The sequence below is a fragment of the Miniopterus schreibersii genome (genome assembly GCF_964146895.1).
Source record: "Miniopterus schreibersii genome assembly, chromosome: X".
NCBI lineage: Eukaryota > Metazoa > Chordata > Mammalia > Chiroptera > Miniopteridae > Miniopterus > Miniopterus schreibersii.
The window spans coordinates 99,024,145-99,051,439 of NC_138104.1; the positions used below are offsets into that span (position 1 = coordinate 99,024,145).

At 41.2% G+C, this 27,295-nt stretch overlaps 2 protein-coding genes across 4 annotated transcripts in view; one reads left to right on the plus strand and one right to left on the minus strand.

The window, feature by feature from the left end:
• CTPS2 (CTP synthase 2) overlaps positions 1–27,295 on the plus strand; it is an 88,010-nt gene that overhangs the window by 26,168 nt on the left and 34,547 nt on the right. For all 3 annotated transcript variants that reach the window (XM_081125842.1, XM_081125840.1, XM_081125841.1), the window contains exons 8-13: positions 86–237; positions 4,419–4,551; positions 6,651–6,739; positions 7,642–7,736; positions 9,644–9,706; positions 9,815–9,858. In XM_081125842.1, coding sequence (XP_080981968.1) covers positions 86–237; positions 4,419–4,551; positions 6,651–6,739; positions 7,642–7,736; positions 9,644–9,706; positions 9,815–9,858 — 576 coding nt within the window. The remainder of the gene's footprint in view (positions 1–85; positions 238–4,418; positions 4,552–6,650; positions 6,740–7,641; positions 7,737–9,643; positions 9,707–9,814; positions 9,859–27,295) is intronic.
• Positions 17,599–21,124, minus strand: S100G (S100 calcium binding protein G). The gene is made up of 3 exons (XM_081125843.1): positions 21,079–21,124; positions 20,415–20,558; positions 17,599–18,611 (listed from the first exon to the last, which is right to left on the minus strand). The coding sequence occupies exons 2-3, from the start codon at positions 20,547–20,549 to the stop codon at positions 18,507–18,509; spliced, it is 240 nt and encodes a 79-aa protein (XP_080981969.1). The 5' UTR covers positions 20,550–20,558; positions 21,079–21,124; the 3' UTR covers positions 17,599–18,506.

A 27,295-nucleotide genomic window follows, 5' to 3' on the forward strand; every position in this document is an offset into this window, starting at 1 on the left:
CTCTTGAGTTCTGGCTTATTCTTGAGCTCCTTGTGTGGCATATTTGGGTCATTCCACTTAAATATGGTGTTTTATCATCAACCAGGTCATATGTATCCATGATGTTTCTTCTACATACCGAGTGCCTGTGCTTTTGGAGGAGCAAGGCATTGTTAAATATTTTAAAGAGAGGTTGGATTTGCCCATTGGTGATTCTGCAAGTAATTTGCTTTTCAAGTGGAGAAATATGGCTGACAGGTATGTGAAAGGAATTACTGATATAATCTTTAATAATTCTTGAGTTTGGGGGTAAGACTGAGATACACCTTAAAAGATACCTATGTTGCTGTTGCATTTCGCTTTCTGTATGTGTATGTTTTTGTATGGACATGTCTAAAACTCTAGCACATTGTTAGAATGTTTTGCTGTATTCTTGGAAGATTTCTGGGGACTTCGAAGCATTTTGATATATTTATTAGTTTATTTCTTAGTTTCTGGATATTTTAAATAGTTCTAAAGGTCATGAGTCTTTTGTTGTTGTTTGTGTGTGTGTTTTGTTTTGCTTGTGTTTAAGATTTGGATAACAATTTCCTAAAGAAAATCCTTTTGAATGGGAAGTTTTGTCTATATTGTCATTGTTGCAGCCTGCATTTATTAACTATTAGCAATATTATTAAAACCCCTGATAGGTTTTAACTTTAAGACAACCATATTAATTTCAGCAAGGTTTTTCTCGTTTGAAGTCATATGGAAATTAAATCTCCATCACCTGTTTTCTTTTATTAAATGTAGACAGGGTGTGACTCCATAGAGTCCTGGCTGCCTGGCTTCTTATGCAGCTGAGGGAGAGGCAGGGGGTGTAGCAGTTCCAAATGTAGGCTCTGGTGTTGTTAAGACAGTGCATCTTAAATGTTCTCATCACAAGCCCCGGGTGGCTTAGTTGGTTGGAGCATTGTCCCGTACACCAAAAGGTGGTGGGTTCGACTCCTGGTCAGGGCACACACCCAGGTATTGGGTTTGGTCCCCGGTAGGACAAGTGTGGGAGGCAACCAATCAGTGTTTCTCTCACATCGATGTCTCTCTCTCTCTCTCTCTCTGAAATAAAATAAAAAGTTCTCATCACAAGAAAAAAATTTGTGACTATATGTGGTGACGGATGTTTACTAGACTTATTGTGGTGATCATTTAGCAATATCTACATACATTGAATTATGTTGGACCTGTAAAGCTAATACAGTACATGTCAGTTATATCTAAATAAAATTTTTTTTTTTTAAAAAAAAGTAGACTTTGGCATCAAGCACCATGGATTCAAACCCCAGTTTCTCCTCTCATTAGCTGTGTGAGTTTGAGCAGATTACTTAACCTCTCTGGGTTTGTTCTCCTAGCCACATATAACAGGGGTATACTAGTACCCACATTGTGGCAGTTATGAGAGAAAACATGTAAGGCCTTAACATTGAATCAGACACTAAGTATTGATTACTCATGTTGGTAACAATAATTAAAATGATATGATAGTGACAAAATTACTGACCTTGGTAGATGACTTATAGATCGAGATTTCCTTGCACTTTCATTTAAAAAGTGTTTTAGAATTTCTGGGTCAAGTAGAATCAGGAATAAAGTGCAGTTTCTGAACTTAGGCACTCTTATGAATGATGATAAATTAAGCCCCTGGCCTCCAGAATGCTTAAAGAATCAGCCACTTAGTAGGAATTTTCAGAGTAGCTTGGAGTTGATCCTTTTTAAGCACGAGACATTTTAATATTTTAACTCTTTATTGGAAATAGCTCTAAATTATACTCTATGCCTCTGTGCTTTTTAATGCCAGTGTTTGGTTTTTGTATTAGCTTCCTGTGGCTGCTGCTACAAAGTACTACACACTGGGTGACTTAAAACAGCAGAAATTTATTCTCTCACAATTGTGGAATTCAGAAGCTCAAAATCAAGGTATCAGCAGCTTTGGTTCCTTCTGGAGGCTCAGGGGGAGAATCTGTTCCATGTGTCTCTTCTAGCTTTTGGGGGCTGCCAGCAGTCTGGTGCTCCTTGGCTTGTGGCCACATCACTCCAATCTCTGCCTCTCCTCACATGACTTCTCTGTGTCTTCCACTCTTCTCTTCTTTTACAAGGATTCTTATCTTTGGATTTAGGGCCCATCCTAATCTAGGATGATCTCATCTTGAGATCCTTAACTGTATCTGCAAAGACCCGTTTTCCAAATACGATCACATTCACAGGTTCTGGGGGGACATTGAGCACCGATCCCTCTGCATCATATTGGTGGGTGATGTTGGTTTATCAGGAATGGCGGTTTGGAGTCTTCATTCTTTAGCCCCTGTCCCCTCAGTACAGCCTGTAAGGAAATACAGGGAGGCAAACAGAGGTCAAAGGGCAGCTTTGATCATGGAGGTTCAGTGTTGCTCAGAGGCCAAGGGTTCCTCATTGAACAATCAGGGAGAGTTCACGTCGGACCGGAGGCCATAGTGGGGGACAACCTTGCCTCTCAGTCAAGTAAGGGGACTTGCTTGTGGGGGATGAGCCTGTGGAGTGGATCCCAGGTCTGCTTTCCTACCAGCAGCTCATGGCAGTGTCATCAGCCTGCCTGTCACACCCAGGTGATGGTTGAAAGACCATGAGGTAGAGGCTCTGCTGGTCTGGGCAGTGCTCTGTGAGCCTGGCTTGCAGGTCCGAGAGGGAAAGGGCACCAGAAGGGTGGGCTCAGGATATCTCCCTGGACAATGGCCCTCCTCCCTGGCTGGTGTGACCCAGTGGACTTACCTATCCCACCAGGCTCCTCTTTCCCTGGGAGGACCAGGCGTGAGTGAGCAAGGAGGAACTGGCGGTGTTAACTCCAGTTCTGCTTCCTTCCAGGGAGCAGAGCTGATGTCCCTCCTTCAGTGTGGGAGTGAGAATGGGGGTTAGGGCTCAGCCAAGCTGCTGTGCTCAAATGTGGCTGTGATCCCCAGTTCCCATGGGCCAAACATTGGGGCAGGAAGCACTTACCTCTGCTGTGTCTCGGAATCTTGGCTTGATACCAACTTGCTTCGTTTCCTGCGGCCTTTATGGTGAGCTGGGATGGAGCAGACAGCTATGCAATCTCCAGAGCAACATAAAATGAGGTAGCAAGTGGAAAGTTTAGCATCCTTCCCTCAGGTGCTTTAGTCACCTTCCTAGAAAGTCACCTTTACTGCCAGTTTTGACTTCTTTGCTTCATGTGCATTTTTCTCCTCCTAGCCTGTTTGCTATCATGTTGCTCTTGTACTCCTTGCAGATGTTGATCTGAATGAGGAATATTCCTCCTCACGGTGACATTTTTGTTCTAAGGTGTTGGGGAAAGGGTTTGCTTCCAAGCCCTAAAATATCTTCAGTCCCAAGATGACATTTCCACATACTTAGTATCAGGCCAGACATTTCTCATATTCTTTGAACAGAGTTCCTGACAAAAGCATCAGTAAAGATTGTGTCTCTAATGATGAAATGTGATTGAGCGTCTTATGTAGAATGGGATTTTCTCATAAAATTGATCTAAACCCCTTGTAACATTTTAAATAGTTCTCTTAGCACCATTTTTCAGGCATGCCATGAATAACCTGGCTTTTGTGAGCCAGCTGGGAATGTAGCAATTTAAAAAAAAATTTTATGGAATTTATTGGGGTGACATTGGTTAATAAAATTATATAGGTGCAGCAATTTTTAATGCAGACACTTTGAATGCTTTTTCTTATATAATGTCACCTTACAAAGTTAACATTGGAATGTTTCCTATTGACACTCAGAATGCATTTTTTTTTAATACAATGTCACCTATAAATGAATTTAAGGACAGCTCATGTTTATGAGATGGGGACAGCCTTTTTATATTTTTAATGCTTTTAACTTTTTCTCTGACTTATATCTGTGCTTGCTGATGCAAACCAACGTTGGGATTTCTATTGATTTTGAAATCTGTCTGCATACAGGTTTGAGTTCTTTGGGGGTGGGGTGGAGATTTGAGTAAGTACATCAAATTCAAGGCTTGTCTGCTCCTAAGGTTTTGAAAAGTGCCTTGGGTGCTCGCTTTGGCAGCACATATACTAAAAAGTTGGAGTGATACAGAGATTAGCATGGCCCCTGCGCAAGGATGACACTCGAATTTGTGAAGCGTTCCATATGTTTTAAATATCACAGAAAGGTTAGAGGAGGTAAAAACATTTGAAAAGAGAGAAGACAATAGCTACTGCAATTCGGAAATGAACTCATGCATAAATGGGGATACTTTGTGACAACAAAAACATAAAAGGGGAAGAGGTAAAGGTCTGAATTTGCAAAGGGGAATGGAGGTAAGATACACTCAGAAGAAAAAGGACTACTAGTATATATGACAAGTGCTTTGGGATAAGAACAGTGGCTGTCATTATGTTTGTGATGTTATGTTACATGCTTGTTTTCCCTCCCAGGTATGAAAGGTTGCAGAAGACGTGCTCCATAGCCCTGGTTGGCAAATACACCAAGCTGAGGGACTGCTATGCTTCTGTGTTCAAAGCCCTGGAACATTCAGCCTTGGCCATCAACCACAAGTTGAATCTGATGGTGAGTCCCGCCTGGTCGTCTGGATATTTCAGTCACTTACCCTGATAGCTTGTGTTTCAGCGAGGTAGATTGTGTTGAAGGATCCCCAAGTCCAAGTTTCCAGATGTCAGCCAAGGGCCAACCTTGTAATTAGGCCTTTCCACCGATAGCCATGCTAACTTTGTTCAGAATACAGGTTTAAGGCACAGTTTCTGAAATTAGGCTTTGCACGTCCAGGACCATATATACTTCATACTCATTTAAGTACATTGTGTTTGCCTAACAAGAAAATACGAGAACTTCTTCCCCCTTTAGCATTGAAATTGAGTCCAGATTTAAAAAATGCTATATTGCCTTTTCTAACTTGGAGGAGTGATATCTGGCAAATGGTGATTATTTGTTTTTTAAAATCAGTATTATGGGATAGCAGAGGTGGAGTTATCATATATAGCTTGAGTATATTCTTTGTGTTTGTGAGCTATAGAAGCACCTGCTTAGTGTAGAAAAATTTCAAAAGTATCATGTAAAATGCAGAAAGCGGAAGGTCCCTCTTCCCTGATATCCCACTTTTCTCTTGTACCTGTCATTCCCAGTTTGATGCATATCTTTCTAGACTTTTCTCTCTCTATATATAAATGCTTATATTTAATGATATTCTACATGGGTATATCATGGTTCAAGCAACCCTTATTATTGTGATTTAAATGGTAAAACTTTTATATAAGGAGCAAAAAATATATTTATATATTCAAGAAATTTAGTAACTTCCATTTGGACACCAGCATAGGACCTATGACTTTTCTCTCACCTCATGTAGCTTCCTTCTTTTCTAATCCCTTTTTATTTTTGGCTTTCCAAGGAGTGTTTCACTTCCTGTTCTTCCCACTCCTCCAAGTCCTCCATCCCATCGTAGAAAAAAGAAAGCAGCAATAGGAAAATTGTTATGATGCAAACTTTGTTAAGCCTTTAAAATTTTGTATCTTAAGATACAGTCAGATAGTACTTTTTACAAAAGAAATACTAAAATAATATAGATATATGGGGACTGTTATGTACATATGAATTGTTGTACATGAGTTTTCACTTAATAGAACTCATTGATAATAGCTTCTGCTCAGTACTATTTGAGTCAAGGGCCTGGCAGATTCTTTTTAAGTCCAGTCTGTTGCTGTGTTTGCGTTGCTGGGCCTACTGCAGTGACTTCCCCGCTGCTTTCCAGTCCTCCCTCCATTTCCCACATTGTCCCAGAATGATAATTCTAAAATCTCTGTTCTCCCTGGTCCTGTTGTCCCCTTAACACCTTTCCGTGGCTTCAAGTGTAAACTTCTGTGGCTGGTGGAGCTTCTTTTGAGGGCCCCAGAGTGGCCAGCACTTTCTCTCCTCCTCTGAGGTATCATACACTGTTTCTTCGTTCCCCCACCTTCCTCCCTTTTGTCTTCTGCATACCTTCCCCCTGCCCCCCAACATGCACACACGCTCATCTTGCTTCCGCTCACCCCTGAGGGCTTAGTTTTCTGGACATCACCTCCCCAGCAGTCTCCCCTGACGATGCTGCCTCCCTTCTTCCCTTCAGGGTCCAGGTCTAGATTAGGTGTCGCTCCTGGTTACTTCTGCAACATTCTCTTCATCGCTCATTGTGGCCTTTACCCCACTATTGTTGCTGCCTGTTTATCTGGTTTTATAATCTTCCCGAAAGACTGTAAGAGCTCCAAGACAGAGATCATTCTTTTCTATCCCAAGTGTCCAGTGCAGTGTTTGCATAACAAGTAGTTATTATTTTTGTTGTTGTTAATCTTCACCCAAGGATATTTTTTCCATTGATTTTTTTAGAGAGAGTGGAAGAGAGAGAGAGAGAAACATCGATGTGAGAGAGACACATCGATTGGTTGACTCCGATACATGCCCCAACCAGGGCTGGGGATCGGACCTGCAACACAGGTATGTGCCCTTGACCGGGAATCGAACCCACGACCCTTCAGTCCATGGGCCGATGCTCTAACCACTGAGCCAAACCGGCTAGGGCATAATAAGTAGTTATTGAATAATTCTGTCATAGTGTTCTCATATTTCTGAGTATTTCTTTTTCTTAAATGTGCATTTAAACTGTTGGATATTTTTAGTACATAGACTCCATTGATCTGGAGCATACCACCGAAACTGAGGACCCTGTGAAATTCCATGAAGCGTGGCAGAAGCTTTGCAAAGCTGAGTGAGTTCTGGGGACCGTTCACACCAGTTAGGAGAATTGCCACTGTGCTTTTTCTGTAATTATTTGATTGACCCCAATTATTAAATTTTGCATTTTGATAGGTAGCCTGGAGTACGTGTGGTCATTATGGGTGGTTGTGCCACATTCACACCACATTTACTTTGTAATGTGTCATGTTAATGTTAGCAGCATGTGCAGTGGAACTGGTTTTATTTTGGAGAGAATGGGGGTCCTGTATTAGAGAGAAAGTGTTGATTGTACTGAAAGATGCAGAGATAGATCTTACACAAAGTTAAAGTGCAAGGACGATAACCCTTCTCTCTTGGTTATATTTTCTTTTCCACATCATTTTATTATCATTTTTATCTTATAAGTGATAGAACTCTTGGGGGTAGCATGACCCTCCTGGTTTTTCTCTTGAACTCTTATCTTTTCAAATGAGTGTTTGTCTAGAAGGTCTCTAAAGTGTCTTCTAACAAGGAAATTTTTATGTGCTCAACTTAATTAGCAATTGAAATCTTAGGCTGATTTTACCAGAGGAACTCTTTCTGATTATGTAAGAGAGCTTAACATTTTTCTAATAGTGCTTTTTAAAAAAGCCTTAACCTATTTTTATTGAGATAATTCAGTGGCATTTTAAATTGAATTGAGTTTCTTAGTCACTATGCTCTCAGAAAAATATATATTGAGGTCAGCTGTGGGAAATTGTTGCAACTTCTTCATACAGTGGGAAGATTTCAAGAAGAAAGTTCAAGATGTCAGATATGTAATCAATTCTGAATACAGACCTCAAGCATATATTCTGGTGTTGGATTGGGGATCAGGAAGCATGAAAGGCTGAAAATAAGAATTTCAAAAATAAAAATAATGTCAAATTCACTCTCATCTTGTGTTGGTTGCAGTGGTGTTCTGGTGCCAGGAGGCTTTGGAATCAGAGGAACATTGGGAAAACTCCAGGCGATTTCTTGGGCAAGGGCAAAGAAGATTCCTTTTCTGGGTAAAGCTCATGTTTATGGATCCTAACTATGAGTTTATTTGATTTTTGACACCTAGTAGGGGTAACACGTACTAGGGTTTGTTAATGTGAAAGGTGTGAACTCAGATTTGAGTATTCAGGCACCAAATAGTCTGCTACAGGGGTCAGCAAAGTATATCCTGAAGACTATACCTGGCTCATGGCCTGGTTTGGTAAATAAACTTTCATCAGCATATAGACACACCAATTTGATTATATATTGTTTATGGCAGCTTCTGTGGTACGATGTCTGTGTTTGAGCCTGCAAAGCCTAAAATATTTACTCTCTGGCCGTAGTAAATGGAAAGAGTTTGGAGAACTTATCATTGCTCTGGTTGGTAGGTAGCAAGAGGCTAGGAGAAGTTGCTGTCTACACTTGCCCGGACCTTCTCTAATTCCCACCCAAATCTAGCTTTTCACCAATTAAAGTGGAGAACCATTAAACAGAACTCCACAATATTCTTCTAATCAGGATAAAAAATGTTGAAGTTGAAATTTATATGCTCCTTCTTGAAAAGGTAATACAGAAAGACCATCCAATGTTACAGGAACAGCTGTGTTAAAATTTGGTAGAGCTGGGTCTTTTTAATGCTTTTGTTCAAATTGCAAAGCATGGCTCCGTGCCAGTGAAACCAGACGAAATGGATCCTTGATGGGATAAAGACAGCCCTGCAGGGGGGGATTCAGGCAGGAGAGGGAGTGGGGAGAGGCTGTGTTTCACACTGTGCTCGGAGGTATTGGTGGGTTTGCAGACCAAGCGGACAGGCTTGGGTACCTTTTACTGTCAGCAGACTAGTCATTTTCCCCATTGCCTGTTCTTTGATTAGCTCCTAGAAGCTCTCCACTGGGACCCATTTTCAAACGGGAAGCCAGGGGTAGTTAGTTGCCTTGATACCTTGTTTTGTTTTGTTTTACTCTTCTAAGCTCTTCTGGGCCATTGTTTTCTTTTGAAGTAATCTTGTTTGGTTTCTGTCTGAAGGTGGTTAGTGTTCTTCAGTTAATTATCACTGTATAGAACAGTCCTCAGCGCGTTAGCTTTCTCTTTAGCACAGCGCCTCTCCATGTCCTAGCCATATGGAACTTTCTCTCAGCTCTCTCATGCTCACCGGCTTTTGTTCTGGCCTGCTTGGCATATGATTGCTCTCGGAATCTCCTGTGTACCCTGGGTATGTCTCTAAGGGCATCTGGAGTGCATTTGGTTAGTGGAGGGAAATTGGTGGGCCTGAGCGAATGTGGAAATGGGTGAAGGGCGAGTCCCTGTGACAGTGGGCCCGGTTCCTCCTTATTGAAGTCTCTGTCCAGTTCCGTTTGCATCTCCCTGCCTTTCTCTCCCCCGTGCTCAAGCCCACAGTGGAGGTGCCATTTTCCTACAGTGAGATCACAGGGCTGTTCTGGGTTCCCCTGCCCCCTGTTGGTGTCCCTCAGATGGCAGCCCGCTGGCCAGCCTGAGGCTGCCCCAGGCGGGCCCATAATTAAGGCTGTGCAACGGAGAAGGGGGAGCGTGGAGTCCCCCTCTTCATTGGGTGGTGGTAGATATTCGCTGAAGCTCTCAGATGCTCTGGGACAGCCCTGTAGCCCACACATGTGTTTCGATTTAGAGACAAATTTGGAGGGAGGGAGGTTTGCCTTTTGGAACTTGCCAGATCCTTTGTTGCCCTTTTCTGACCTTGAATTCTCTCCTCCTCAAGTTCAAGTCGTCTAACCCCCTTCCCTGCCTCTGCCACAGATGTTCTGAGTGCACAGGGCACAGCAGTGAACCCAACAGGCAGAGTCTTGCCCTCTCAGGGCCTGCACTCAGATGGAGGAGACAGACAGCAAATGAATGAACAGAAAATAGGAAGAAATACAAAAAATGCTCATTTGCTTTATATATGTGCTTTTTAAAATAGGAGTTTGCCTTGGGATGCAGCTAGCGGTGATAGAGTTTGCAAGGAATTGCCTTAACTTGAAAGGTAAGTCTGAGATTTATCTACTAACCTTTTATTTTTAAAAATTCTTTTTACTTAAAATATTTTTCAGCAATATTGGTGAATTATTAAAATTCACTTCTTAATCTTCAGATGCCGATTCCACAGAATTTGAGCCAACTGCCCGTGTTCCTGTGGTAAGTGGCTTGTTTATCTTTCTGGGTTGGGTCATTGTCATTTTGTTTCTGGCTCTTGCCTAAACTCATAAGGGGCTATTATTATTATTTTTTCATTACACTATCAGGACATTTAAAATTATACGTGATATTGTTATTATTACTGTTATTTTTTATTATACTATCAGGGTATTTAAAATTATATATGATTTTATTATTTTTTTTTACACCCAGCTGCTTTGTTTTCAATAGTCCATCTTTGTCAGCTATGTCTTGAAGAAAGACACAGTCCTGGACTGATTTCTCTCTGCAGCAGTTCAAGCTTAATGTTTAGGAAAGGATTAAATTGACTGTGACAACAATTTATAACAGCTAATATAAATAAATGGGCTGGCCTGTCCCTAGACTCATCCCCGTCTGTCTAGTTTCCACACTGGCGGTCATCTGTCTTTCTAAAACAAAAGTGACAGCTGTTCTTCCACTGCTCCTCATTTTCCACTAATTCCTTTTCCCATAAAATATTCAGTTCAACGTTCTTGGCTGGGAGTGAAGGCTGTTGTGTTCTGTCACCTGCCGCTTTGCTAATTCAACCAATGACATCCCTGTCTCTCCCACACTTGGGGTTTATGTTTGGACAGACTGAACAAGTTTTTTTTAGATGTATCTTGAGATTCCCTACGCCCGAGATGTTCCCCTCCTGCAGCCTTCCCTCCCCCTAGAATCTCAATGAAACCAGTGAAGAATTTCATTTAAAAAAAATAAACCATATCCGATGACTGACAACTTCCTATTCATCCTGGGAAGCCTTTGCTGACCTTTCTTTCCCAGCTCTGCCTTCTGTGCTGTGGGGGAGGAAGAAGTTTTCCTCTACCCTTTAAATTTTTTCGGCTGGTCTAACAATTAAGTCAACATGAGACAGAGTAACAAGAGAAAATAATGAAATTTAATTACATATGTATGTATGGGAACCCCACGTACATGAGACAGTAAGAATACCGACATGCATGAGAGGTTCAGAGACAAAAAGGAAAATGAGATCTATGTGGCATCCTGAGCTAAGGATGAAGTAAAGCACCTTATGGCTTCAGAGGAGAGGTCGGTTATTCTCAGGACGAAGTGAAGATCAGATGTTCAGTAATTAGTAGTTTGCTCTGTCTTATAGATAGGTAAAAAAAAAAAAAAAAAAGATTGTCTCCAATAATCTCTTATGGGCAAGGCCACTAATTCAGATTCTTCCAAGTAGTTAAGGTGGCGAGGGCAGAAGTTTCTCTTGAGCCCGCAGGATCTCAGCTGCCTTTAGATCAAAACAATCTGCATACCACAGAGGCATATCTGGGTGACTCATTCTGAACCCCTACGGTACCTTGTGTCCACCTCTATCAGAGTGCACACCTCACCATTGTAATGGATTTTTAAAAACAGTTTTGAAATATAATTCACATTTTATAAAATTTAGCCATTTGAAGTGTGTAATTCAGTGGCTTTTAGCATATTCACAGATTTGTGCAACCATCATCACAATAGATTTTGAACCATTTTCATTACCCTGAAAGAAATTCCACACCCCATAGCTGACACTCCCAAGCCTCCTACTCCCACCCCACTCCAGCCCTAGACAACCATTAATATGTTTTCTGTCTCTATGGGTTTGCCTATTGTGAGCATTTCATATAAATAGAATCATAGAATATGTGGCCTTTTGTGATTGACTTTTTTCACTTAGCATAACGATGCCTCCATCTATGTTATAGCATTTATCAGTACATCGTTTCTTTTTATTGCTGAATAATATTCCATGATATGGACATACCACATTTTATTAATAAAATCCTCCATTGATGGACATTTGGATTGTTTCCATTTTTTACTGTTGTGAATAATGCTGCTATGAACATTGCGTACAAGTTGTGTGAACATGTTTTCATTTCATGTGGATATATACACCTAGGAGTGGAATTATGGATTATATGTGACTGTATGTTTAACCTTTTGAGGAATTACCAGACTGTTTTCAAAAGTGGTTGCAATGTTTACGTTCCCACCAGCAGTTATGAGGGCTTCAATTTCTGTGTATCCTTAACACTTGTTATTGTCTGTCTTTTTGATTATAGCCATCCCAGTGGACATAAAGTTGTATCTCATTGTGTCTTTGATTTGATTTTTTCTTTTTTTATCTATATCTTTATTCATTTCAGAGAGAGGAAGGGAGCAGGAGAGGGAGAGAGTTGAAACATCAGTGATGAGAGAGTCATTGATCGGCTGCCTCCTGCATGCCCCTGACTGGGGATGGGGCCCATAACCCGGGCATGTGCCCTGACCGGGAATCGAACCCCGATCTCCTGGATCCTAGGTCGATGCTAACTGCTGAGCCTCACCTGGCCAGGCTGATTTGCTTTTTCTTGATGGCTTAGGATATTGAGCATCTTTTCATGTGCTCGCTGACCACTTGTGTATCATCTTTGGAGAAGTATTCAGACCCATCGTCCATTTTCAAATAAGGTTATTTGTCCTTTTATTATTAAACTATAACTGTTCATTACATATTCTAGATACAAGTTTCTTATTAGATATGAAATTTGCACTTCTGACGTTTTGGACTGGGTAATTGTTTGCGGTGGGGATTGTCCTGTGCACTGTAGTATGTTCAGGAGCCTCCTTGGCTGCTACCTACTAAATGTTAATAGTACAAATCTCAACCCCCTCAGCTGTGACACTAAAAAAATTCACACCAAACATCCTCTGGGGGCACAGGCAGAATAGCCCCCACTGAGAACCATTGATTTAGAGAAGTCCACTTATATTTCTCTTCCCTCCAGCCTATTCCCTCCCTTCGCTTATGGCAGCCATTAATTCTTATTTTTGTGGGGGTTAGCTTTTCATTTTAAAAATATAAGTAACCTGTATATCTACTTGTAATTCCCCTCCCCTTCTTCGATAAGTGGTAGCATACCCTGCACATTTTTTTTCTGCCTTGTTTTTTCACTTAACACTATATGCTGGAGACCACTCCATGAAAGGATATAGAAATACTCTTTACTCCTTTTATAGCTTGCAGCTGAGACCACAATGATCCATAACTTTCTAGAATTCCTTATGAGGCTTTAATGTAAACATATTTCCTGCCTAATGGCTGAAATGGCTGTATAGGCAAGTCATGGGTTTTCTTTTTTAAGGTCATAGTTTGGGATAGGAAATGATTTTACCAGTAGGTGCCACTGTTTCATAGCTTTGGCAGCATTCTTTGATGACCATCCTTTACTGGTTGTGTATGTGCGTGCGTTCACCCACATACCCACACACATACATGGATATGTTTCCTTTTTAACAAATACATATGCTGGCATGCTTGAGATACTGTTTCCTCGGGCTTTTGGACTGATCACACCAGCACGCAGGGATCTTCTACATGCTTGCCCTGCTGTCCGCGTCATTCTTTGTTCAGCCCGTCTCATACTGATGAATATTTAGGTTGTGTCAGTTATTTTGCTACTTTAAATCATGCTGCAAATTAGTATCCATATTCATACGTCCTTGTACCCACACATGCACACTTCTATGGATCTATGGGATGAATTGCTAAGTCAGAGGATATGTGTGTTTTACATTTTGAAAGCTTCTATACTCATAACTGAGATGAGAACAATAAAACCTAATTGCTACTGAACATCTTTATGGCCTGCAATCAGTTTGCTGGAGAAAAATAGCCTGAAGAGCCAGCATTTGGGATGATGGTGAGAAGTCTTATTAAAGAAAAAGACCAAGGTAATAGAATCACCAGGCAGCAAACACCAGGTAGCCTAGGGAATCACTTAAACTTGAGCAAGTAACAATGACTTACAGTGGGTAATGGCCATTCTGGCCCTTCTAGCTAAAAAAGTAAATAATTTGGAAACCAGGAGCCTCCTTTAGGTGTATTTGCTGCTAAACTCTGTTTCATGGGTATGGGGGAGGAAAAACCATTTTCCTTCTACCATTCTTGATTCTTGGCTGAGACCCCCTGTAATCAAAGGCAGGTTAATGGGAGAAAAACAAACAGAAGTTTAATAACATGGATACCTCCTGTGTACATGGGAGACCCAGGAAAACTGAGTAACTCCCTGAAATGGCCCAAGCTACCATCTTAAATACCATCTCCAGCTAAAGACAGAAGATGTTGGGGGTGGGAGGATCCAGTTATGGGAGGTGACCAGGTAAAGCACAGTAAAGTAAGGTGAGAGTTTCTAGAGATTTAGAGTCACCTCTTCTTCCTGGTACAGAGAGAGAGACACTCTTACAAATGGAGATTCCCTTATAAATGTCTCTTACAAAAGGATAACTTTTACTTTTATTCAATTTTCAGAGCTTCTCCAGTGTCTGCTGTTTCTTAAAAATAATCAGCTCAAACTAATCTCTATGTCACACAGACATATTTGGGGGTGTTAAATTCTGATCCCCTTCAAAGGCCATCATGACCTACTTTTGGCATGCATGATTAGTCTTACGGTTGCTTATGAAATTATTAGAGACACTGGCATCCAGGACAGATATCTAAGAGGAGATGCCTCTTATATACATAAAAGGAGAAGTAGATTTTTCTCTCAGAATGAAGGTAAACTCTTTTGAGTATGAGAGTACCAGGAGAGAGTGAGTAAAGTTTATTTTATTGTGCCATTTCTCTGCTTCATCCACAAGGTGAAATAGAAGGTTCTGGGACTTTGCAGAAATGTAGGGTTCTATAGCAAATTTGTTTTTTTGGCCTGCTTCAAAGTAGCTTTACTTGCCTTCTAGATGATGCTTACCAGGAACACAGCTGTAGCTGACTTGCATTCTGACTATATCAATCACATGGCTGCTGCTGACACCCTTGACCTTGAATTTGGCTTTAGACCTCTCCAGTTCAAGTAGTAGAGGATGGTTCCCAGCATTGTGGACTTTATATTTAGAATATCTTTGGCTTTTGAGACATATATAGGAAAAGGATCTCAATCCAATGTTTAGGTGTGTGGATATGCTTAATTTTTAGCATTTCATTTCTGTTTATTGAAAACATTAACTTTAAAAATCTGAATTTACCTAAGATATAACATCCTGAGAACAGAACCCATGTTCCACCTTGAGACACATCAACATACACAGACACACTTGGATGGTGGTATTGGTAAGGAAAAGTGAGAGATTTGAAGCATTTTAAGTAGAAGCCTATGGAAATTTGAGATTGTGGTATTTGATGTTATTTTGCCTTTAGTTATGTATCATATGTATGACTTCTTTTATACCTTTTTGATCCAGGGATTTTCAAAGTCAAAATTAATTTTACATCTGACACAGTGGATTTGTGAAATAATCACAAATAATTAAAAGTCAACTCAGGTGAAGGGTAATTTGTGTTATTCATTAAGCATAATTAATGCATAACATTTTCCTACCTTTAGTCAAAGCCCTGTTTGAAATATTTTCTTTTTCCATGCTATATTTCAACAGCTTCACATGGAAAGCAAATTAAGAAGTGTAAAAAATAACCCCGAAACCCCAGACAGCCACTTAGAGTAACTTTTCAGGCAACTTTTATTACTTTGAAGACTGCTTTGCATTTAGAACACTGTAGTAAACATCTCCCAACTAGCAAAACAACCTTATAGAAGTCATTTGGAACTTAGTTTGGGCTAAGGAACTTTCCCCATAAAAGCAGCTGTCAAGAAGACAGCTATACTATGGGTAAAACAGCCCTTTTATGGATCAGCTTGTGAGCCTAATTGTCATTTAAGTCTGTCTCCGTGGGAATGATAGGTTCAGAGTTGATACCAGGCTGTTGGCCATAGTAACTGCTCTTTATCTGGAGGAAGAAAAATTCTTCCAGGCATGATAGCCACTGTCTAATGGCTGGGGCATCTTTTCCACCAGACCCTCCCCCTTGCCCGAGCTTACTTTGTGAAAAGAGACAACAGGGCTAGGAGTAAGCCCCATTATTGAATAACAGGGTAGTCCATAATTCTAACAGTAAATGAATGACTAAATGAGTACTTCAAAGCTAATGTATTTTAAAGCTTTTATACTTTGAGCTCAATGGGAAATGCCTTAGAAATAGGTATTTCAACGTTTTAAAAGATTTTTTTTTTGCAGTAAAAATAACTGGATGCTAGCGGAAAGAGATTATTAAAAAGAAAAAAGTCACTGCGTTTGCAGCTCCTCCACTTAAGTGCAGCCCTAAACATACTGTATTATAAATGAGCTGTTGCCACAACACTGCTTGCAGTTTAGTTGCAGACACACAACCCTGACTGGTGAAACATATAACTAAAATATGGGCCCTCAGTAATGCTACCAGTACTGTCAACTAGAACTTCTGTCATGTTCTAGTTCTGCCATGTCGGATGTTCTGTGTCTGTGCCATCCAGTATGGGGATTCCACTTGGGGCCATGGAGTACTTGAAATGTAGCTAGTGTGGCCAAGGAACTGAATTTTAAATTTTATTTAATTTTAGTTAATCTAAATGTCAATAGCCACCTGATATATTGGCCAGGGTATTGCACAGCACAGGTAGACCTTCGTTTAGCATGGTGACCAAAGACTTTCATGTTCGGCAGCCAGTGTGCCCTCTTTATTCGTCATAGCCGGCTTTACAGCCAAAATAGACCGTGTATGTTCCCTGAACTGCTTTGCACTTGAACACGATGTGTTTATTTGGATTGTTTTCTCTCCTTTTGATTGCCCAGGCTTTCCCCTCCCTGCAGGTTCCCCTCAAGGCTCTTCCTACAAATCCCAGTTGAAATACAACTTCTTCGATTAAGCCTTTCCCTGGCCTGATCCTAGACTTACTGACTTAGGATCTGAGAGGCCTTGTATAATGCTTTGCCTGTAGTAGGTGCTTTGTTTATGTTGGAGTTGAAAGAGATCATGTATATTTACTCTGCGAGTAGCTGATTGAGATTAAAACATAGGCTAAAATGGGAACCTAGCATGACTTAGATATTAGAACTCAACAAAGCAAGTGAAACAAAAAGTAAAACCCAAATCTGTAGACTAATGTTGATTATTTATTAATAAAGATGTGAAAATTTTAAATAAAATATTAAGAGTGGTCTAATTTAAAAGCATTAAAGACTAATCCGTCATGACGGGATAGTGTGTCTCAGGAATTAAATTGATTAATGTATCATATTGATTAAACAAGAAGGAGAACCCTCATATCACCACAGATGCTCAATAGGCAGTCTGCAGTATCTAAACTCTGGTGCTAACAATCTCATAACAAACTAGGAAGAAAAGGGTACTTCTTAAATGAGAGGAAAGACTATCTTCTACAAAGCAATATCCAATAGTAAAGTCAATGGGGAAATAGTAGGAGGTTCCTATTAAAACCAGAAACGAATAAAAAATGTGCACTATTGTGACAAATAAAGTTGTTAAAATGAGACCGACTAATGCCGTCTGGGGAGTGCAGCTGTCGTTCTCCTCCTTGGTTGTAGAAATAAGAATCAATACAACCTTTTGGAAAATCAGTTAGGTGGCCTATTTCACAAACCATAAAAATATTCATATCCTCTGACTCAGACGTTTACTTCCCAGAAATTCTCCTAAGGAAATCCAATATGTTGACAGAGATATGAACAGGACAGGTACTCATTATGGTATTATTTAGAAAAATAAGAAATGGCAATAATCTAATGCCCCACAGTGGGGAAATAGTTAAGACTATTGTGGGGTATCTGTAAAGTGGAATATAATTAGTCATTAGAAATGTTTAAGGCTTTTTTTTTTTTTTTTAAATTTTATTTTTGTTTAAAATATTACAGATAAGGCTTTTGATGCCATGAGAATGCATATGTTTTGAATTAGAATGATCCAGATTGTATTTAAACATTCCCTCCCTGTGTATAAAAATCTCCTTTGTTTCTAGGTGGAAGAGTTAGAAGTCAGTTTTCTCTTTTTGGTTAAATACCCCTCCCACTCTCCCCCTTCCCCTCCCCCTCCCCGTGACTCAGCAGGAGGAACCTGAGCTGTTTCTCAGTACCCTGTGTCCCAGGAGCACAGCATGCCCAGAGCTGGGAAGGGCCTATGTCTTCCTGTTCCTTTTATTTTACACATCACATACCAAAACCAAGGTCAGCCACCCCCTTGGTGACAGAACAGAACCGACAGTCGGTCCTGCATTCCTTCCACTCTCTGAGAGGGTCAGTGATTCAAAAAGCACAGCGTGTGCTGGGAGATGACTTTAAAGACGAGTGTCTGTTCTCTGAAGTCTGTTGCTCACTATTGACTAGAGTTGAAATCGGAAATGATGTGAGCACAAAGTATTTGGGAGGGAAGAGCAAGAACAGGGTTATTCTGGTGGAAGAGTGGAGTGAGGGAGTTGGTTTGGCACAGCAGAATCCTTTGCACATCTCTGACACCTCCTCTGTAGTCTTGGTCAAGACCATGGAACTATTCTGGACCTTTTTTTTTTTTTTAAATCTATAAAATTAGATGCATCAGACTAAGGTTACTTTCAAATCTATTAAACTACGGAGGTCAGTAATTGACACGGTGAGGCATGTCTAAGAATTTCTTTATTGGCAATAATTGTCTATCACTACCAAATGATTATGATTGGGAAGAATTTAACAGAGACATTGGGGACTCCATGTGGAATATGGCTCTTCCCAGGTGCTCTTCTCTTGGTGAGCAGAATGGTATCATTCTGTTTTTTCTTTCACTGGGATATCTTGTTCAGTAACCCCTGGAACTCCTCGAAACTAACTTCTCCGTCTCCATTCTGGTCCAGTTCTTTAAAGAGGTCCTCTAGGGTGTTTGGACCCTGGTGTTAGACAAAGAGGGTGGGATGGGGAGAGGAGAGAAAATGAATCAGTTACGTGCGGCTACACGTTCTCTGAAATTAGGGTTACTGTGTCTGCATTCTCAGAAGGCAGCTGAGCTTTTGATCCCGTGCTACTGATAGAGGTAGAAAACCCAACTTCAGCTGGAATATTGCTCCATGTCACAGAACAAGCTACCCTTTTCATTTCTATAACATACACTTACTATTTTAATGTCGATAACATGTACTTGAATATACTTGGTTTTCTATGTATTCTTAAGTATTTTTTTTTTTATGCCGCTAAAACCATTCTTTTGGGATGGAGTCCGAGGCTTCACTGGACTTCCGAGGGACCTGCAGCCCACAGATAGTTGAGGACCCCTGCCCCCAGGTTTCCTGGGAGCCGGGTTATGCCCACCTCCAGGGCTGGGCTGGCATGTAATGAAGGCATTGCCCATGGCTTGCTGCTGGCTGGCACTATGCTGAGGTTTTCAGTAGCTTGTTCAGTTGCCCCAACCACCCGGTGGGGGAGATCTACCTTACAGATGAGGAAACTGAGGGGCTGAGACAGCGGCTGACTTACTCCACAGCTGGTAAATAGAGGACTTGGAGTCCAAACATTGACTCTGGAGTCCAAACCCTTAACTAGCAACTACCCTAGTTTTCCCCAAACCCTGGGCTGAGCCCACCTCTGTGTTAGGCAAGGTGACTTCGGATCAGTGGTTCTCACACTTTGGCCTGCATCAGAATCACCAAATGGGCTTCCTGACCTTACTAAATACAGATTTTAACCGTGAGAAAATGAGAAGATAATGGATTATAAGGCTATTGAATTCAGCTGCTTTTCTTTTTAGTATCAACAATAGAAACCCTCTCAACAACTAAACCAGAAATCTTTTAACATGACATATTGGCAGAAGGGACATTTCTGGTTAAAATCTGGGAAGCAAATGCTTTCTTCTGAAGTTACAGCTAACAAGTGACCAAGTTGGACGTACCAATTGCATCCCTTCCCTTTTGAAGAGCGCTTTTAGTTGTGAAGGGAAGAAAGTGGAGCTCAGACAGAGAACCCGCCATTCCCCATTCCTTTTTGCTTCTAGGTGCGTTTTGATTTTGACAACTCTGGGATGGTTCTTTATGGCTAAAGAAACTCCATCCTCTCCCGAAGGTTGTTGAGGAACGCATGGTTGCCTCAGTAACACAAATTTAATTGCTTGGCACAAATTAACAGGCATTTAAATGCTTTTGAAATAGAAATGGGTTTCTGCAGAGAGCAATTTGTCAGCGGGAAGCGGGTTTTCTTAACAGGCCGCCAAGTAAGTGTTGGTCTTGGTGCGAGATCCCACCTAGAATGATGCAGCGAGGCCAAGGCCAACTGATATTAATTTTCCCGGCCTCAGTTTTCCTAAAGCCTGGCACGGACGTGCTGAATCCAGGCTGAAGGTCTTCGCGTGTTCGCGTGGCTATCTGTGCGCCTTCCAGGCCCAGCCTGGTAAAAGTGCCCTCAGGGCTTCCATTTCCTACGGCTGGTCCAGAGAGTTCTGTGCTAAGGCTGTGGGGGAGAGGAGGCTGGCCCCTGCTTTCTAGGAGCTTGTCATGTGAAATGTGTCCTGCCTCCAGGGGAGGAAAGCACACGTTAAATGCTCTCCCTCCAGCGACACCTGTTCCCTGGCTGCTGCGACCCAGGTGGAGCTCTGATCTGTATCTAAGACCGTGCAGCCTTTTCCTGGCTCTGTTCCTCTCCCCTTCCCACCTCTCCCGTCATCAGAGGCCCTTTGGGGGGCTCTGTAGCTGTGCACTCACTTTTAGCAGATTGGGGAATTCGGTCTGAATCAATAGCCTCAGCTCCTCCTTCGACAGCTGGTTTGGATCACCTTCTTTAGCTGCGTACTTTTCAAAAATGCTCTTCAGTTCTTTTGGAGACATTTTTGCACTCATTTTGGTGTCCTGTAAATTGGGAAAAGAGATGAGCTTACCAAAAAGCTGAAGTGGAGTTTTATACTGATGATTGCCAGCAGGAGTTCAGGGCCGTTGGGCTGTTTCCTTGGCATAGGTGGGGAACAGTAAAGAAAAGGCTAAGGACTGGGGCGGGGTGGGGGGAGAAAAAGAGGGGAAGGAGGAGAAGGGAGTGGAAACTGGGGGAACCGTACCAGTGACTGCGAGCATGTTTTAAAAATAATCATCTTAGACAGTATGTTAAATGTCTGTTCTTAGAGTACATCGGTTAGGAGATAGTCCCTGAAGCCAAACCTTTAATTAGTAATTATGACATTCTTCACTTTTTACGTACCTGGTCTGCACTCTGTAGGCTGCGGGTCTTGAAGAAACCTGACAACAGCTTCTAGCCTCTTAATTACTGGTAATATCTTTAGATAGCACAAACCCACTTTCTCTCCAGACTATTATCTTTCACACCATTCTGAAAGGAAGCAGAAAGAGCTCCAGGTAGGACTAAAAGCACACTTACCTGGTCACTGAACAGAACAGCAAGGCAGCTGGGAGAATAAAACAGGAGTGTGGAGAGCTGAGCAGATCATGCGACTTTTATAGTCTGTGCAGACGGACACACCACCCTGATGATGAAATTTTCCTTTCATTTGCCATTTAAAGGTAATTATTAATGGTTTTTGAAATGCAACCTTAAGACTGCATGAACCTTATAATTAAGGGTGTTGTAAAACTGGCCAACCGGCACAGACTTGTTAAAGCACCTGACCCATAGAATGGGTTCTTAGGTCAAGAGGAACAGTTCAAGAGTTCCCAGGTAGGGATAATCTCTAAGAGGACTTTAGCCACCAGGAGGCAGTAACCTGTCTATGAGGGAAAGCTTCAGCCCAGTGAGAAAACATAGACCCTGAGTAAAACATATTTATATCTATGAGATGGGGGAAGCTGTATGAAATCTGTTTGGCACACCTCAAATGGTCTGTTAGGCAATTTAAAATGTCCAGGGGCAATGCAAGCAGGCTTCCCCGAGTTGTACTTTTGACAGGTAGGACAAGTAAAGTAGGCATTTTTCACGGCCTTATTAATATTTCCCCACCAATATTGATTCATAAATGCTATTATTTTGTCAGTGGACCAATAGTTTAATGCATGTACAGTAGTTAGGAGTGGAAACTTCAGTCTCTGGTAGGACTGGGTTGTTATTTGGTCTGAACCAGAACTTTCTCCTTTATCAAACTAGCAATTGTTAGATTTCCAATCTTGTTTTTTTGTTTTTTTTCCTAAAGCCAACTGTTGGGCTTCTCTAGCCAATTTTTCTAAGTTATCAGCTGGGGAACTATCCCTTTGGACCTTGACAGGAGTTTGCCTGCTGCTGATTCCTTTAAGGACTTCATTCCTTGTGGAAGTGTCAGCAAGGCGATTTCCCTTTAGCTTCCAGAGAGTCAAGTTTAGAGTGCCCTGGGATCTTCTTTGCTTTTTTAATCCTCACCTGAGGATATTTTTTCCATTGCTTTTTCAGACAGAGTGGACGGGAGCGAGAGTGAGAGAGCGAGAGAGAGAAACACCGATGTGAGAGAGACACATCGATTGGTTGCCTCCCGCACACGCCCGGGCCAGGGCTGGGAACAGAGCCTGCAACCGAGGTGCGTGCCCTTGCCGGAGTCAGACCCAGGTCCCTTCTGTCCGAGGGCTGACGCTCTAACCACTGAGCCAAACTGTCCAGGGCTGCCCTGGGATTTTAATAATAGCTAAAGCAGCAGGTAAAAGTATAGCTTCCAATAATTCCTGAGCATACGGGCCATTTTTAGTTTTATTTCCATGGAAGTAAGGAAGCCACATTGTTTCCATAACATTCCAAAGTCATGAGCTACTCCAAAGGCATATGGACTTCAGTATAAATGCTGGCAGTTGGGCCCTTGGCTAAAACACAAGCCAGAGTGAAAGCATACAATTCAGCCTGCTGAGCTGAAATAGCCAAAGGTTAAAATGCCTCAGTTGCTTCAATTGCATAACCAGCACAGTACTTTCCATTTCCATTTCTAAAACACGAACCATCTGGAAATCATGGGAAAACAGCTTTACCCAGAGGAGTCTCCTGCAAATCATGACAAGGACTCAGGAGGTGATCTGTCAGTGCCAAGCAGTCATGAGGGGCTTCACTGGTCTCCGAAGGGAGAAGAGTGGCTGGATTAAGGTTATTACAATGCGAAAGAGTTGTGTGAGGAGTAGTTAACAGAAGGATTTCATAGGAAAGAAGGCGACTAACTGAAAGATGCTGGGTGTGATGAAGATTCAGGAGGGCTTCTACTGCGTGGGGTACAAAGATGGTTAGAGGGGATCCTGCAACAATGTCCTCAGTGGCCTCAACCAAGAGGGCAGTGGTAGTAATGACTCGAAGGCAAGGGAGGATCCGGGGTGCAGTTGCTGACCAGTATCCTAGGGATCAGTGGTGTTCCCCATGTTTTCTGGGTGAGTATTCCAAGGGCATTCCCTTTCTTTTCATATACAAAAGGGAAAAAGGTGATCTGATCATTGGGATGTCCGAGAGCAGGTGGGTTTGTTAAACTCTTCTTTGAGGCTTTAAAGAATGGCTATGTCCTCCCATTCTTCCCATAAAATTGGGTCAAGACTGTCATTCTTTAGTAAAACATACAGAAGTTTTATGATAAGAGAGAGATTCATTATCAACATGAAGAAAAGTTTCTCCAAGCTGATCCACGCCGATTAAGAGGGAGCATTAGAGAAAGCCCCTGTAGTTCCTCGGAGCCCCATCATTGAGGATTAGGAGGGCCTTGAGAAGGTTGGTTAGAAGACTAATTACAAGGATCAGGGTGCCTGAAGTATTTAAAGTTGCGACAGTCCCTTTTCCAAAATCCTGGCTCTTTGCAAAAATGGCAGAAACTTGGAGCCTTTTGGTTTTGTATTGGGGCTTTCATTTGCCAAGGCTGAAAATTAAAAATCATGGCAGTCTTACTTCTAGGTGGCCCATCTAGACTATGAGTAAGCTGATTTAGCCAAATTAACTAAATCTAGGGTGGACATGATCTCTCATCCCTGGTCCTCTTAACTAAAAGGGAAAATCTTGCTTCAGCTCATTAACAAACAATGAAGTTCAAGGTTACCAGAGTGAAATCAACATCTGAAGGCCAGAGTTTTCCTTTAAAAATGACCTTTAGTTGATTATAATAGTCGGCAGGCTTTGGGAAAACCTTAGGAATTACTTGGAGTTCTCTAGCGAGTTCTCTAGTTTCTTCCCCCCAAATTAGAGGCTTGTTTTTCTAAATCCATTTCAGGGTGTTCCCATTGGGCAATTCTCATCCAATGTTGAGCCTGGCCTTCACCAACTAACATGAATTAGCTGATATAAATCAGAAAACCCAGGCTGATAGGTCTGAATAACAGTGTTGCATTCCTCAGCAAACTTGTGAGGATCCTCAGTTGCCGTAGGAAATTTTTAACTCCAGGGAACATATGAAACTTGAGGTTTGTTAGGATCCCAAGAGGGCTTAACTTTAAGTTGGCAGGTCCTGAGAAGCTGAGGAGGAAGGAGGGGAGAGAATTCAGAGGAAGATGGCATCAGAGGCGAACTGGGGGTGAGGAAGCTGTAGTGAAGGCAGCGTGGTATCAGAGGTGGAGCTTGAAACAAAGGAATTGGAGAAAAAGAGCTTGAGGATGCTGGAGAAGAAGCCTGTGGCAAAGTATTCATAGAATAGGGACCTGGAGATGGATCCAGTAGACTCTGTTAATTCTAAAACTTTATTTTGCAAAGAGGCAACTTCAGATTCTTGGTACCATTTGAATGTCTCAAAACACCATTCAAAATAGGCATTCCTTCCAGTTTTGCCAATTTTAGTGCTGTTATTGTCCAATTTGCTTTTAAGAAAATGAAATTTGAGTATCTCAGAGGTTCCCCACAAGTGGCCACTGATTTTCTGAATTACTGTTGGTCAAATCTGTCCATTTAGTTAAATATGTGCATGAAAAATGTTAAAGTTCCTGCATGAGGGATAGTCTTAAAATATTAAATAACTGAGATCCCATTTTTCAGAGACATTTCTCTAGAGCAAGGGGCCCAAAGAAGTCTGCAACAGCTCAAACAACCTGCACAGTAGAAATCAGCCAGCCTTGCTCTAGAACAGTCCGATCACAGAAGGATCAGACTGAAGGCTTAAAAAGCCAGTTCTAGGAAACAATCTGCTCTCTGGAGAGCGTGACTGTATGTAGGCTGAAAGGCACTTTTTAAATGAGACAGTCCGGTCTAATACTCAACCAGAAGCTAACTGATTTCAGTAGAAATAGCCCCTCTTTCAAAGGAAATTGAACAAAAGCCAGCTAGTCTCCAAAGATAACCTGATCCTGAAGAAATCAGGCTGCTGGGTCAAACTAAGAGCTCACAAGCAACAGCAGATAGACAAAGCAAGGCCTTTTAACAAACAAAACCCACTCTAAACAGTTTTTTAATAAAGCCTGGAGAGCTTCAAAACTCAAAAAGAGGAAGCTCGATTCCAGGAGAAGCAAGCAGTTAGGCCAAGGGCTTTGTGTGGCGCCTGCTCCTCCTAGTTGCTCACCTGCTCTGATGCTGTTGGGTTCGGGAAGTGGGGGAGAAGATACACAATAATTTGTTGTTTTATTTAGCAAAGCAAGATTACCAAGTAACAGGGTCATTTTTCAACTTTTTTATTTGTTGTTCCCATATCTGCTTTTTATTTATGACCCTTTTCCTCACCAAATACGTTTTGTTAATCATTCTAGAAACTTGTGAAAACACTTGACTTACTTTTTTCAATCGGAAATACTTCAAACTTTTGGAACTGTCAGGATTTAAAATTGGAGACTGCATTTATTTCTTTTGCAAAGAGTTATATGAAAGAACTAGGACATTTCCAGGAGACATTGATTTAATACTGATTGCAACTCACAAGAAGGGGTTCCAGATTAACTTTAAAAGCACTTACAGCTTTTAAACACTTGTACACTTAGACACTTACGTAATTTTTTCTGACCCTTTATTATATTACCTATGAACTGAGGATTGAATTATTGAACTGTATTTCTCTGTGATGCTTTTTAGTTCCAAAATTCTAGGAACTTATTTACCTTGGAGAACAAATCTTGTAGAGTCCCTTAAAAATTTCCTGCCAATCCTGAGTATTTACCATTCCATGCACCTTTGTTGTCTTATATACATTATTCTTGCTTTCATTACAGATTATTTGACTTTGGTGTGCAATAGTATTGACTACATATAAATGCCCTTCTTCGAGTAAAAATAGGCATTTTGTTTTTAGTTGGAAAATTTTACACAAAAATATTCTGATTTTGGTAATGTATTTTAATCAAGATTGTAGAAAATTTTTGGTGTTTTTTAGATTTATGCTTTGTTTTACCTGGAAGGAAGTAGACTTTTGTTGAATGGTTGTAACAAGAAATATCCTTTTCCTCTAAGACCTTTTTAAAAAAATTTAAATCTATAGAAGAGTTGCAAAAGTAGTCAATGAACACCAACCTACCTTTCGCCCAGATTTACTAACCACTAACATTTCCACATTTGCTTTCTCTTTCTATGGATGGACACCTTCCACTCTCAACCATTTGGGAATTAGTTACAGACATTCTGATACTTCCCCACTAAAATGCCTCAGGATCTTCTAAGGACAAGGACATTGTCCTACACAACCACAATGCCATTATCACAGCCCATATTCAAATCCCCCCAATTGTTGAAATAGCATCTTATATCATCTGTTCTCTCAAATGACCACTTGTGAGCTAAAATCAACATGGCAGTTGTTATATTTGAGTCTATTTTGAAGAAATTATTTAAATAATTATATATGATCTTAATAACTGATACGGAACTACATGATTTTAATAACTATATTATGATAGATACCATGTTATATATCAAACACATGGCACATATTGTATAATAACATGTGTACATGTAAAATCAACTCTAAGAAAAACGTCTGGAACAGTATTGGTTAACAGTGTTTTAGACTACAAATCTCTCATTTCAAGGGAAGACCTCTAATTAAAACAGGCCCATGCCGCTTGTGGTAAATGCTACCAGAACTTGAAAAACAACCCATGAGTCTTCTTAAATTTTCACTTGCTCCCCTCTGCCAGTCACATTTCTCATCTCTTATTTTTTCCTTTTACCTCTAGACTCAGATGTGAGGGTAAACCTACATTGGGAAACACAAAATCCACCAATAGATATTGTCATGAAACATTAACTAAAAATATATGGAGACAGGCGATAAATAAAGGGCGTGTTCAAAAGAGTGCATTTTGAAACCAGAGAAGGGGAAAAAATGACAGGCACAAGATTGGTAATGGAAAAATGGAAAGGCAAAGGTTATTTAACACCTCTGTTCAATTGCTTGATCTTTGGACAGACTTAAGTTTTTCCTGGGAAAGCCAAGAGCAACTTACTGTAAAAGCTCTGGGCACCACAGGCCTCCATAGCCATGTTATTCAACTCCAAGTCCACAGCAGGCAGTGCCTGGAGAAGTACCTTTGGAAGAGGGTCCAGAGTCAGTATCTAGGCCCTGCAAAGCCAATGGGTGTGACATGCCACCTATGGGTTCATTGTTGTCTTTGATCCTGAGGTTTAAGAGAGACCCAAACTAAGAGCACCCTTCCCCTTGCCTGCCTTCCCTGTGCTCTGCGACAGGGCTCACCTGCTTTTGCACGTCCAGCCTCTGCCTCGGCTGTGAGACTCGCTGGTTTGG

Coding starts and splice junctions, on each gene's coding strand:
- S100G (XM_081125843.1), bottom strand. CDS start 20,549: ATGAGTGCAAAAATGTCTCCAAAAGAACTGAAGAGCATTTTTGAAAAG. Junction 18,612..20,414: donor AATTCCCCAATCTGCTAAAA/GTGAGTGCACAG, acceptor GTCTAACACCAG/GGTCCAAACACCCTAGAGGA.